General features: G+C 41.6%; 1 protein-coding gene across 2 annotated transcripts; it reads right to left on the bottom strand.

Annotated features, from left to right (window-relative positions):
• Positions 1-166: 166 nt before the first annotated feature.
• LOC133350275 (transcription factor E2F8-like) lies at positions 167-11,489 on the bottom strand. Of its 2 annotated transcripts, none has more exons than XM_061564449.1 (14): positions 11,259-11,489; positions 9,929-10,003; positions 8,849-9,166; positions 8,449-8,605; positions 7,597-7,893; positions 6,607-6,762; positions 6,192-6,329; positions 5,746-5,976; positions 5,158-5,236; positions 4,771-4,882; positions 4,277-4,483; positions 3,028-3,160; positions 2,230-2,438; positions 167-1,756 (listed from the first exon to the last, which is right to left on the bottom strand). In XM_061564449.1, the coding sequence occupies exons 2-14, from the start codon at positions 9,992-9,994 to the stop codon at positions 1,565-1,567; spliced, it is 2,295 nt and encodes a 764-aa protein (XP_061420433.1). In that variant the 5' UTR covers positions 9,995-10,003; positions 11,259-11,489; the 3' UTR covers positions 167-1,564. The 2 variants fall into 2 exon arrangements, with proteins under 2 accessions (XP_061420433.1, XP_061420434.1); XM_061564450.1 differs by having other exon boundaries at positions 9,929-9,996.
• Positions 11,490-14,353: the final 2,864 nt, after the last annotated feature.

Here is a 14,353-nt window from a genome sequence, read left to right as displayed (position 1 = left end):
AAACTGTAGCATACCTGAACTGGTGAAAGTCTGAAAATGTATAATGTGCAACTGTAAATAAAAACAATTTTAACTGTGAAGACACACACATTAAAAGTCAATCCCATCCTCCACCAGCAGTGACTCTGCAGTTTCAGCTTTTCACCCAAAAGAAACCAAACCGCCATTACGTTCTTCACATTTATTAAAATATAATTCCACTGGGGTGCAGGGGTAGCTTTGAATGTTATACACATGATGAACACTAATGTTTGATATACAGTACTGGATTTTCAATCCTTACATATCCAAAAGCACCACTGCATTAGGCCTATCCAAGTATATTATAACTCATTATTTCACATTAAAATTACATTTTGAACTGTACATAAGCAACATATAAACCTGTTAACAGGAAAAATGTATTGCTTTATAATATTAACAGGAAATGCTGTTAATATTCTAAAGCAATACATTTGTTTTTAAAGTAATGATACTTTAACTAAAATTTCGTTTTAATAACTTAATAAAACTGACATTACTTAAAAGTAACCTATTATCACCATTTATTCATTCCCACTAAAACAGGGCATTAAAGTTGATTCATCACAGCCAAGATGTTTGGCATTTGCTTTTCAAGTAATTACAGTATATGGCTCTGTACAAGTCTATCTAAATGAGTTCTAATGTACAGCATACAATTTAGTGCATTGCATAGATCAAGTACAGTATCCTATATATTTTTTTAAAACAAGCTTCACAAGGTTAAATATGTAATCGATGTGAATAAAGATAAAAAAAATAGGTATACAATTAATAAACATGCAAGTGTATGCTGCAAGAATTTTTTTTTACACCAAGTTAAATTCTTACAATTGCTTTGTACAATATAAACATCGTAATTCGATTTTTCAAATGGTCCAAAGGGAATATAAAAAATTACTACAGCAGAGCCAACGTTTATAAGCAGACACCAAATCCCAAGGCTCCAACAAGCAACCACAACACAAGCAAACTCATATGCAACAATAAGAAGATTCAACGGTTCAAGCTAAACTCAGTTTACAATTTTTGGAAGTGTTGTTTTTGCATTGTTGAAGATTCTAAGGTTAACAGTTATTTTGATTAGCAAACACATTAATGCTGACCTTTTTACATACATTACATCAAAGCTTGATTAGTGCCGTGAGTAAACATTTCTGCAGCTGTCATTCTTAGTTTGGTTTAAATATGCATAGTGGTCCTTAGTCTGCGGTTCAATTGTAATGAATAATGCAAAATCTGCCAAAAATTGCAATGTTTAATCAAAAAGAATACCTCTTGTCCCACATATGCACGAGTTGTCCATTACCCACGAAATGTAATACACTCAAAGCATAACTATTTTGTATTGTATATATCTATATTAGTCCATGACACAATCAAAGTTACCACCAAAAATCGCAACACTACCCCACACCAATTTTATCTCCAACAATAAATGGCATACAATTAAGATTCTCGTATTATACGCCATTCGTCTTTCGTACACGTACATAACCTTAGCACCAATGTAAAAAGCTGCCTTGAGACTCGCTATCGTCCATCAACTGTCATCGAGGTTAAGACGTCGCTGAGGGATGAGCGAGGGCTCCCCACGGGAGGACAGGGAGCCACCCGGTCCCGCTCGCACTGGGACCGCAGGTGCGAGGCCCAGACGCAGCTCCCCAGGGGTCCGGAACAGGTGATCCACCAACATATTCGGGATGTGGGTGTTCTTTGGCGTGCCGGCCTGGGGCTGTACAAAAACAAAACAGTTTTCAGAGGAATCAAAAACCCAAGAAAGTGAAGGTGACCCTGACAAGAACATGGGCTTAGACACTGCTGATTAATCAAAATATGATACATATTTAATCCATTCGACAATTCATACGTATTTAAACAGATTGGATTGTAGTTGGAGCAAAATATACAGCCTGCTAGATGAAGCCACTCTCCAAGCAGTGTCAGTTATTGGGGTTGTTTCACCATATTTCACATTGGTCAGTTTGGGGATTGTGTAGGTGGAGTTGGGGGCCTAGAACTCGACCATCCAATCACTTGACACTGTTATTAGTCATGGCCGGGAACTAAACTCGGGTCACTGGTTTCACAGAGCAGTGAACGTACTGCTGTTTCTTACTTGCATTTCTTAATTAAAACCTTCAAATATACACGAGGAACCATCAAATAAGAAATTAAGGATTTACAGAATTGTCTAAGCAGGCTTACCGAGTGCATGATAACGGTAAAGGGCTGGCCTTGGTGTGCCTGCAGCGCTGGTGACAGCGGCTTGGGCATCTCCTCATAATTTGACTGAGGTGACAACGGCGCCTTGATGAGTGCCAAGGGAGAACACGCAGACGGAGACAGCTGTACGCCTTGCTGCATTCGTATCCCAGTGAGTGTTGGCAAGCAGAACGCCAGCATAGGATGAGAACCTGTGCAATTATTAAACAAAGAAATGACATGCATTAAAATATAAGTTAATTATTTATAAATATTGGCAGATTACATAGCCTGAAAATGTGAAAAAGAACCCCATTATAATGTTCAATTAATCACAATGTTTTGAGGGTTCAAGTTTATATTTTAACCAGGTGAGAACGACACACAGGAAATTCAAAATTTTAAAGTGACCTGGGGGTCACCAAAATGACAAAATCAGACATGAAGCAAATACAAATGACAGCAAAAAACAGGTCACGTGAGAAATAAAAAAAATATTACAAACATAAATCAATGTTATATCATAAATTCCTTGCAGCGCAAGATAACTTAGGCAGAATGTTTAGACTGATTAATAGCATAATTACAAATAAAGTTATGGACACGTTAAACAGATATAGTATAGGGTGACTACTGTACTAATACGTAAGCAAGGATGCATGTACAAAGCATGTGCTTTGTACCTTGCCAAATTGAGATCTTAGGATACAGATTTATCAGCAGGTGAAAAGCCAACAATGATTAATACATTTTTGGTCTGCAGCAAGAGTTGAAAGAAATTCCACATCATGGTCAAGTTACCTGCAGGTGGAGAAATGTAATAGTACTGGTTGGGTATGGCCTTAAGCCCATTAGCTTTGCCCTGGCCAGATTCCTGAGGGCTGGTCACCGAGGTGAAGGGTATGGAGTTCATGTATCCCACAGGCTGGAATCCCTGGACACACAACAGAACAACATTTTTAACACGAGTATTTGCTCGCATTTTGACAATCTGAGCCACAAAAATATGATGCAAATATTTTACATGAACAGTATTTACCAAGCACATGTTTTTTCCTTTTCCATGTGTTGTAAATAATGTATGATTCCAAATTAAATTATTCTACTGGATATGCAGTGATTCGTGAGCCATTTCATCTACAATACAAACCAAACTTGTTTTAAGCAAACACACATCGGACATGGTGGCACATACCTAATTCAGCACTTTGGAAGCGAGGGTTGCATTTTACAACTTTGCTAAACTTTCAACCCCACCTAACTGGGAGTTAGCCAGAAGATGGCAGTATACTAAGTGGATTTAACTCGTCTTTTTGGAGATTACAGTATTAGCCTCTTGTGTAGATTCTCAGAGAACTCGTGTCCTTCCAAAAGCCAAACCCTCAGGTCAAACATCTCCTAAAAAAGTATCAAGACTTATTCCGGACTATCATGGATAAAAAAAATGCATATTATTATTACATTATCACAAATCATTTTTTAAGATGTAAAAACAAGTGTGAAAACGTTACACTTAAACATTGCCCATCCCGGGTTTTTTCCCATCACGGATTTGACTATTCACGTAATTGTATTGAGGTATAGTTTTCCACTCTCACCCCTGTGACTTGACCATTTGCAGTTGACCACGGGATTCCTGTATGCATCGTAAAGAAGTACAGTATTGTACTCTAATTGCTGTCGCAGAATGCACACGGCCACCACCATCATAGTAGATAGAATTATTTATAGTTTGTTTAAATTGCATATTTACTGTATGCGTTTGTTTTGTCATTCTATACATTTACAGTACAAGTTATATTTAACGCTGTAGAAAATATTAATATTTAACATACAAAAATACTTTCCGTTTTCATGTTTGGGTTAAAGTAGTGTAACATAAAATGAGGGGGTGTCGTATTACGATCTGCGAACCAAACAGTTTTCCCATATGCCTTTAAGTTTGCGGATCGCGGATTTGCAGACTGCGGCTATTTTAAAGAACAGAACCCTCACGGATGGGCAAGCCTTTGGTGTGCCATCAATGTAGTAGGAAGTTGAGGAACCTCACATTTATGAAGACCATGTTGTTTTCACATGCAGCCGGTATTGTTGCTGTACTTGGTGCTTGTGGATTAAGGGATGGCTGCTTGACTTTTTGTTGGGAAGTGACCTTTGCCTCCAAACCACATGTCGACTTCTCATGATATTCACATGGAGGAGAGGAGCCATTTTTCTCGGTCACACGTCCAATTACGGAGTTTGTACTGCTCACCACCTGCAAAAGAAAAAGGCCAATTCTTAGAATTTTTAGTGTGAAATAACACAATGAATAATTTACCTGTGAAACTGTGAAATAAGCATTGCAATTAAAATACATTTTATTTTAATTGCAATTTTCACTTTAAACGTATAAGTCCGTACGAGTCGTACACAAACTACAAGATACAAAGTAATAGCTCTAAAATGTGCGTATGTGAAGGAACATATACTGTATTGCGAAGACAAAGAAAACAAAGTATCCTTGTCCATAACAAAAAAAATTGAAATCATGCGTGCACACACCTGGGCTTGAGATACAGATGCAGCGTGCCGCACTTTGCTTGTCGGTGCCTGGGCCTCTGTCAGCGGCTTTGCGTGCTGCCTCAAGTTCTGGCTTGCCACTCCCTCGCTGGGCCTGCACGCGTCAGCACCGCCAGACAAGCGTTTACGCTTGTGCATTTATGGGAAAAAGCGCAGCTTAATGCGGTAAGGAATTTAGGAATCTGAAGGCGAAGTTTGAGCGCTGCTTATAATCCAGTGCTGGAATGTACTGCTTCTTTGCAACACAACTAGAAAAAGTTGTTTGTTGTCGATATCTATTAAATAAATAAGAATTAAAACTAGTCAGTAAATCTATACCTTACTATTTTTTTAAAACGTACCACTTGATAAAACTGTCATTATACTTACTGTGCTTCCAGGTGTAACTTGCAAATAGTTGCCAGCTGGTCCATTCTGCTTAGATCGTTGAGCCCAAGACAGCAGGCATCTGCAAGCACATTAAGTAAACACATTAAATACTATACGGAGCAACAACCATGTCAACAGTACTTTATAACCACGATGACATCCGATCGAAGTTAAGTTTCAACCATTCTTTTTATGCATGCGTGAACAAACATAACTATTATCTTCATTTTGCAACACCTGCCCAAAATCCAGTTGATGGGGTCTACGTATCACCACAGCAGGATTACATGTGGTGGCACACTTGTAATTGAATGCTTTGGAGGAAAGGGTTAGTGGATCACACAATTTGTGACATTCACAAACCGTCTGGGCTGCAATGTGGCCAGATGGCAATTGGATTGAATTCATCTGTGAGGGTTTTCTCCATGTATCCTGGGATTTTCCCATATGCCAAATATTCATCATTGAAATTAGCACCCCATTGCAGAACCCTCATAAAAAAAAGTTGTTAAGGCTCATTGAGGACTTCCTTATTATAAAAATAGAATTATTCACATATTAGCCTCTTATCTGTTAGCTCTCACTCACCGGAATGACGTTTGATGGGGCTGCATGGCGCCGAGCTGATCTTCCTGTGTTCAGCCTCGATTGCGCTACTGCTGGTTTGAAAAGAGGAGTGGCGCACAAACCCATCACGTGGCACACGACGGGCCATCTTGGGGCTGGACACCTTCACACTCAACACCTCCCCTGCTGCTACTGCTTCACGCACAGTCGCAGTCACAAGTTGTACTGGCACGGCATTGACGACAGCAAATTCTGATGAAAGAGCAGAAAATATGCAATTGAGAATTTTTTAAAAGTTAAACACCTCTGACAATTTGCAAGTGACCGTTTAATGGCATGCATACATACAAACAAACTGTGACTGTTATAAATTAAAACAATATCCTCCATTGTTCTGAAGTTCCTTGCACCGTCATCTTTCACACGGATCAGTAAGAGTCAGTGCCAACTGGGTTAGGGGTACTCACCGTTGACCTCAGGCAGGTTTTCAGGGCCTACCCACTGGAAGGCAGGCTTGCGCCCTCGATCCTCCATCACCTGCACCTTCTTGATGAGGCTCAGACTCGTCAGCACGTTCGCGATGTCGTATAGCCGTCGGATTTTAGCTGAACATAAAATATTCAAAAACACAATTTAAGTACCTGCTGCTAACACACTTAATTACGAGAAACACAACTTGACAAATATATTACAATTTGAACTAGATGTGGTTTGTCTGCAAAATATTTATCTAGAATGAGCACTTGATTTAGCACATTCATGGCTAAATCAAGTTGTTCATTCATGTGGAACCTGGTAACTACAAACCCACATTACCTCCTTAGTGGAGGTTACATTGTTACAAGATAAAAATATACATAAAATAAAAAAATATAGACTTACTCTTAAGCTTGCAGTTGTCTCGAACATCAAACTGGCTTCCTCCCTGCAAGACCTTGGCAGCCATTTCCAGTGATACCACATTGTTCCTCACCACCAGGAATAGCATCACAAACTTCTTGCTCATTTCTTTCAGAGACTTGTCCTTCCGACCACCACCTAATATCACAAAGTGCAGATTCCAAAGTAATCAAATCAATTGGGTTCTTCACTATGGGGACCTCATTTGCCAGTAAAAATATGATAATTGGTTCTTTACCCTTCTATCTGGCAACAAAACTGACACCTTTTTGCAAGGAGTCATGTTTGCATAGACCGCAATACCTGCAGTCATAAATACAAACAAGTGTAGATGCTTGCCCCGAGCTCTCATACTCTGATGGTGCATTGTCCTTGAGTTGTGCGCCTTTTGGCGTCATCTGGTCCAACCCATATGAGACTAGGCTCGAAGGAAAGCTGTCTCGGGTGTGGACCAATCAACTTCAAGGACAGTGCACATTATCAGAGTTATGTCTTTTGTTTGTATTTATGACTGCAGGTATTGCGGTCTATGCAAACATGACTCCTTGCAAAAAGGTGTCAGTTTTGTTGCCAGATAGAAGGGTAAAGAACCAATTATCAATTGGGTTCTTGTTTATTGATTTTAAAAATGTCAAGTTAAGTGTTCTAAGAGTCACCAATGCTGACCCTTAAGAAATGAATAATCAAAGAGAAAAAGTGCTGCAAAAAAACCCACCAAATATTCAACCACATGCAACTAAGAAATATTAAAACATGGTTGTTATTATTGCATCCCTTATTCAAACAGGAGATTAAATCAACCCATTGAGACACATGAAACATGCCTCTTTTGCAAGGATGACCTTGGTGAATTAAACATTTAAATGTAATAACAGTACAATGTGAAATTAAATGTTGGCATATCCATAAAAACATGCTGTAATTTTGTTGTAACATGGGATGTGACTAAAAACAGCAAAACATGCTCCGTACTCGGCTTGGGACGCTTATCCTGCTGCAGCGAGCTGAACTCGGCCTTGGGTGGACGTTTGAGCTCCATCTGACTGTGCGTGTTGGAGTCAACGAGCGTACAGGTTTCCGCGTATCCGTCTTGGAAGCGATTGGCGAGGGCGGCGAAGCCCTGCTGCTGGGCAGCTTGGCGCAGCAAGGCGAGTGTGCTTGGCAGTTTGTGCCGCCCATTCCACGAGTAGCGGTTTTTGGCGGCACGACTAACTAGATCCAAGCTCTCCAGGACATTCACAATATCGTATATCCGCCGTCGCTCGACACCTGTCAAACATTGAGGTTTATAAAATAAAAGTTAATTAACAGTTGTCGACAAAACTTCCACTGGCATTCCTTAAATATTACGCTTATTAGCAGCGTGTACATTAACATGTTACCTACATTCACGTACATTTTTTTTAGGGGAGAAATATTAATTAAAACACAAATCAGGGTATTGAAATGTTATCATTGCAATAATACAAAAAGTTTATTTTTTTATACATTTAGAAAAAAAGGAACACATTTTTCAATATTTATAGAACCAATCACAAAATGTGTATATTTAAAAAAAAATTTGAGTATGCCAACTAGGACTGTACAGCAATGGCCTTTAGTGTGGGCCCCTGACATGTGGCCACCAAAAATACACAAACCACCACCTTGCAGGCGGTATGGCAGCCCTCACACTTATGCCTCATATTTACGCGATCCGACCCAAAAGAACACTATTATGGATGATATTGATCGTATACATAAAGCCTACGTGTTAAGCCGATGCCTTATCGGCAAAAGTGCCCCCCCCCCCTGAAATAACACTGCTGTACAAGTTCCACTCACTGAGCTCAGCAGCAACTTCATCCAGGGAAATGGTGTAGCGAGAGGTAGATTCCGGGTAGTTTGGATAGCGGGCCAGGAACTTGAGGCAAAGCAGACCCAGGCTTTTTTCTTTTCGGCTGCCAGTTGAGCGCTCAAATTCCTCTCCAAAAAATGTATCCTAAAACCCACAACGGAGAGAGAAAAACCTTCACCATAAAATGTATGCAAGATGTGTGCTGCATTAACAATGTCAGCTCAGACCAAAAATTGGTTATTTTCTTTAAGAAAAGCACCAGCCCACATCTAGTCAATATGATTCTATACTCACTATAATTGTCATTTAGAATAGCTGCAAAAAACCGAGGTGAATGCATTAAAGGCAAACAAACCACAATAATGTAAGTATAAACACGGTGCAAACCTGCGAGCTCTCGTCATCCAACTCGTTATCAAGACGCCGAAAGAGAACCTTCTTTCGGTTTTCCAGGTTCCTGATTTCTGGACTGGCCGCACTGATGAGCATCTTTAAATTTGCTGTGGGGGTCAAGGGGTCGGTGCCAGCCTTGGTGGACCACGGGGAAGTACTCCTCCTCCGCTTGGGCGTTACCCAAGGCTCATCTTCGCCGCATGGCGGCTTGGTCGGCGTTCTGTCCCCTTGACAGTTGACGATCTGCAGCGCCAACTCATGCTTGTTTGGAGTCTTTGGGATTTTCCTTATCACGTCGCTTGGCCAGTTTTCCTGGAAAGAACATCGCATTTTCAGCACACTTAGACGTATTGTAGGCGTAAATTTGTGCACAACAATTGGCAACAGCAGCCTGCACTGTTTGTATGTTTACAAGTACGAAGCATGAATAAACCTTCAGAGATTAATTTAGATGTAACAACATGCAAAGGTTTGTATTGCATGTGTGCAGGCCACCAGTTCAAAACAACTGAATAAAGCTATTGTATAGACCACTAATTGAAGTAATTGAGAAAATGTGGTCATACCAACAAAATGGCCCCACATTCAGTGCTTTTGAGAACCGAATGTGTTCATCAATCTATTTCTTTCCAGCTTGAATTTGTCTGTTGTGATGTATTTTCTCATCACTTACATATATTCACTATAGATTCATTACCCCATTCCAATATATATTAATCAAACATCAAAATAGTTAGTGCATACAGTGGAATCCTCTGTAGAGTGGATCATTGTCAGTGTAGATTACTCTAAACTGTACAGTATGTAAACGTACTGCATGGAGTGTAATCTGTTTTGTGTATCTTCTTGGTTCTTTCGGTAAAGTCACGTAGAAGGAAAATAATAAAAAGAAAACAAAAAAAAATATTTATTTTATTATTTTCCTTCTACGTGACTTTACCGAAAGAACCAAGAAGATGAATCCCTGCAGTCACGAAAGCTTTAAATCGAAATCTGTATTGTGTAGTTTAAAGTACAAGGTGCATAATGTACTGTGTGGATTGTACAGAACAGACTGGAGTACGGCGGACCAACCTTCTGTTCTTTGGACCATAGTAGGGTCACCTGGCTCCCAGTATGCTCACTCCCCCCAGAGCTCATGCCTGCAAACTTATCAACAACACGCACACTTTATAAATACAAACGTAAACAAAATATGAAAACAATTACAATTATAAAAAACAACTTCCAGTACGGAATTGCTCTCACCTTGATGAATCAGCTTCCTCTATGGGCTCAGGTTAATGCTTAGCAATAAGTTAGCCGCGTTAATTTGCCAAAAGTATACATTCATTGGAAATAAAACCTCGCACAGCCGATAGACGTTTGTGTTAATAGCTGTTGAGTATTAACAATAGTGCAACCTGCGTTGAGAGTAATGTTATAATCGTTAAGAGGAACTCGGGGTAAGAGATAGCGCCAAATTTGTATTCAAATTCGAAAAAAAGCGCCTTTAAAAACACCGTTCCCGCGTTTAAAATTAATCGCCGTGAATTACGAAACACGGGTTGAAGGCAACGCTGTTAAAATACTCGGTGACGACTTCGAAACGTCGTCGATTATTAAAGTTTTAAGAGAGAAACCCCCCCCCCCACGAATTTGCGTTGAGAAGAAATAAGAGCGGGAAGAGGGGGAGTGGACGTGTCACCTCCTCCTCCTGCTCCTGCTGCTGCTTCCTCTCCCATTGGAACGCAAATGTAGCCCGCGTTATTGTAATGTACATACATCGTTTACACAACTAGTGTGTGCGATTCACACACACAAGTAGAGACACAAAGCACCACGCATTATATTATTATAACATTATAACGTTAATCATAACAACGCCGTGGCTACGAACGCGAAGTGTTTGTAGGCGAGCGATGTACCCAAGTCGTCAAGGGTACTAGTAGAAGCTCTTTGGGTCTTTCGGTAAAGTCACGTAGGTAGACAACTAATCGATCACGATGTTCTAGCTACGTGACTTTATCGAAAAGACCCAATGAGTATCGATTACTGCAGTCCACGAAAGCTTCAGATGAAGTATTAGACGCTGGTAAAGAGTAGCTATTTGAGGCAATCGCAACCCGCCCAACTTTTGGTTAACTACATTGTAGCGGCTACTTGTTTACCACATAAGAGTAACTTAAGTAACCACATATGTGGCGATGAGTGGCCAACATCCACGCCCGGCCGTCTTTGTCTCCCCAAGGCTGATGTTTACACACCGCGGCCAGGCTACTCACTCAAGGTTGAGTCCAGAAAGGGTTCAAGATAATCGTCCACTGTTGTTGTGGATCGTTCAGCGGGTAGCGAACTCGTGTGGCCGGGTTCTTAGCGGCAAAAACTTTCGATAAATCGAAGAAGAAAAAAAAACTTCACGAACCTGGTTTTGAAGAAGGCGGCGGCCGCCCCCCACCCCGTCCGGGCGCTCTACGATGTCCGTGTAAGCTCTTCTTCACGCGTTCCTCGTCACCACCACCACCACGACCACGACGAGTGAGGAGTTGCGAAGAGAACGAACGAGAGGAAACAGAGAGAAAGAGCGAGCGAATAAGTGGTACTACGAGTGGTTTCCGTACCGCTCGCTCCTCTCTCGCCGTCGGTTTTTTTTTGGTTTTTCCCGCGCAGCCCTCGCGCCAAACTCGCCTCTCGAAATACGAAAAAAACACGGCCCCGCCCCCCCCACCAGGAAACGCACCAATCACAGGGCGAGGCCTGCAACCGCGTGACCACTATTGCGCGTTACCATTGGTTGGCGCGCGAGGTGGGGGAGGAGTGAAGGGCGGGGGGGTAGGGGGGGAGGGAGGGCGGGGAGAGGGAGGGGTGAAAGCCCCCCGCCTCAACCAATAGGAGGGCGCGCGAGGGCCGATCCGGTGGGGGGGGAGGGTGTGAGAATGACGTCAATAACAGGCGGGAGTGATGGGGGGGGGGGTGATGGGGGGGGAAGGGGCGGAGCCAAATAGGAGGGCGGTGACGTCAGGTGATGACTCACACGTGGAACCAGTGGGAGGTTTCACCTCCAAACTCAGTGGCTTTGCCCAGGTGGAGCCCATACCCAATGCATGACTGGTACAGGGTGGTCCAGATGTATTGTGACCCATACCCCCCTCCAACCCATTTAATTATCTAAAACCAAGGCCGTAGCCATGGAGTCAACATTGGGAGGGGATCAAATCTTCCAGGGGGTCTGGGGTCCCCCCCCCCAGAAAAAAATATCTAAATTTGAAAACTAATTTCCTGCCTAAAATATAAAAAAATTCAATAACACATGGGATGGACTTTTTTAAATTAGTTTTTTACAATAGTGTCTAATAGTGTATTGTATTACATTGCTGTTTTTTCTTTTTTACCTTTTCTTGTTTCATTGTATGTAATGGCAGAGATTAGGGATTCATAAAGTACAACCATAACCACAATCATATGAACAGAAAGCTATGCATTGTTATATGAAGACAAGTCCAGATATTGTGGCCAAGGTTTAGCGAATTGTTATTTGTATTCACATAGCATCGCAATTATTATTTTGTAAATATTTTTATAGCAATATATTGGAGGGGCTGTGGGGGGAATGTGTCCCCCCCAATATATAATATATATTATAATTACGGCCTTGTCTAAAACTTAATAAAGTAAAATGGTTATAAAAAAATGAATATGCAAATAGGTGAATACAAATTAAGAGTCAATTAATTTGGCGTCACAAGACATCTGGATCACCCTGTAAATAACAATTACAAACGCCAGACGGGGCATGGCATCGCAAATGTGTTTACGTGTCCCTCTACAACTGTCTGCAACACTCGGACATTAGAAGGCCACCGGAACTGTGCACTTTTCATTTCAAATGGAAAACTCACGATCTTAATTTGGAGCTTGTGTCACAGAGACGTTCTCTCTCTGTGTGCCTATGTGTTTCTCTCTCTCTCTCTATGTATCTTGGTGATATCTGTCTGCTTATATGTCTGTCTATAGTTTTCTGGTTAGATTTTTGTTGCTATTTCATTTATACCTGATGATGATTGCTTGTGTTGCAATCAAAACGTCGTATGCTATTATTTAATTTATTATTTTATCTTTATACGTGACTTTACCGAAAGAACCAAAGAGTGAAAACTCACGAATTTAGGACTGTTTTGTTTATGTATACGGAGTCTGTTGTCCTTCCCCCGCACCTTCGATTTGCGCGGTTGGCTACGTTCGGTGGAAAGAAGGTGAACACATTCGTTGACAACAGGAAGAGGACTGGATTTAAATCTTTATAATTGGCAAGGACGTATGCTTTGAAGAAATGGTCATTGCACGAAACATATATATTTTTTGGGCTCATTATTGAGTGTGTTGAGTGTTGTTAATTGTGCTCTTGGGCCACTGCCAATGCAGCAGCAGCACCAGCACATGTTAAATGTATAATTATACTAACCGTCCAGTTATATAACACATTTCGCCATTGTATTTACTGTTCATATGAATTAAATCGTGGTGCTGTTGTGGAAATGAAGACGATGTGCGTCTGCCCCATAATGTGATCACAGAAGATCGACCTGAAATAAAATGTAGTGCTTGCAGCTTACAAAGTTGTCTTTCAAAGGTGCCATCATCCACACTGCATTTACTCAGTTTCGCTACAACCATAACTGTGCCATGCCACGTATAGTCCTCGCTCTTTCACTTATTTGTGATGGACAGATAAAGTGTTAAACGTGTTATTTTACTCATAATATAGTTTTTTTGGGGTTAGATCGCGTAAATATAAATATGTCGTTAAACCCGCCACCACCCAACAAAGCTCATTGGTAAGGGTTGTCACGTAAACGAAACGTCGTACTCAGATTGTAAATGTTGTGGATTTACCCTCCAACACACCGGTGTGCTGTACTAGTGTAGTGATACATATTGAGTCACTATGGCGTCTAGCGCCAGCTATTGGACGAAGAGTGGTACTGTGCATGTTGGCGTCTCTCTCTGGCACCAGAGTGTGCATGGCATAGAAGCGGGCCCTAGGGGGCATGCTTCTGGTAACGGCGAGAGAGACGGCACTTTAGGATATGACAGTCTGGGTCAGGGGTCGGCAACCTACGGCTCCGGAGCCGCATGCGGCTCTTTACGGGCTGCTTCTTGACGATATGTACGTATGTACAGTATGTACTCAGATGCATTGCGGCTCTTGAAATACTGAATTTTGTACCGAATTGGAAAGAAATGGCTCTTATTGTTATTTTGGTTGCCGACCCCTGGTCTGGGTGAACCCGAGAGGGCACGTGACCAGGAGAGAGTAGCGAGGGGGACCAAGGGGTGTGCGAGAGGGACACGTGACAGAAGGCCCAGAACCCTCTAGTAGGATCTAGAAGGGGGCGTGGCCGAGGGCGGGGCCAGGCCATGCTCAGGGGCATAAAAGGGAAGTCCCGAGCGCCGATGCGGGCTGTCTTCTGGAATCAACCCGCCGTGCTTTGTCTCCTCGATCTTTGGTCGTCAGTCGTC

This window comes from Lethenteron reissneri, chromosome 33 (assembly GCF_015708825.2).
Source record: "Lethenteron reissneri isolate LAM-NWPU_2019-01 chromosome 33, ASM1570882v1, whole genome shotgun sequence".
NCBI lineage: Eukaryota > Metazoa > Chordata > Hyperoartia > Petromyzontiformes > Petromyzontidae > Lethenteron > Lethenteron reissneri.
Note: the sequence above shows the minus strand (reverse complement) of the source record. Positions and strands in the feature narration are given on the sequence as shown.

Coding starts and splice junctions, on each gene's coding strand:
- LOC133350275 (XM_061564449.1), bottom strand. CDS start 9,994: ATGAGCTCTGGGGGGAGTGAGCATACTGGGAGCCAGGTGACCCTACTA. Junction 6,330..6,606: donor AGACAACTGCAAGCTTAAGA/GTAAGTCTATAT, acceptor TTTTATGTTCAG/CTAAAATCCGACGGCTATAC. Junction 5,977..6,191: donor AAACCTGCCTGAGGTCAACG/GTGAGTACCCCT, acceptor CTCTTTCATCAG/AATTTGCTGTCGTCAATGCC.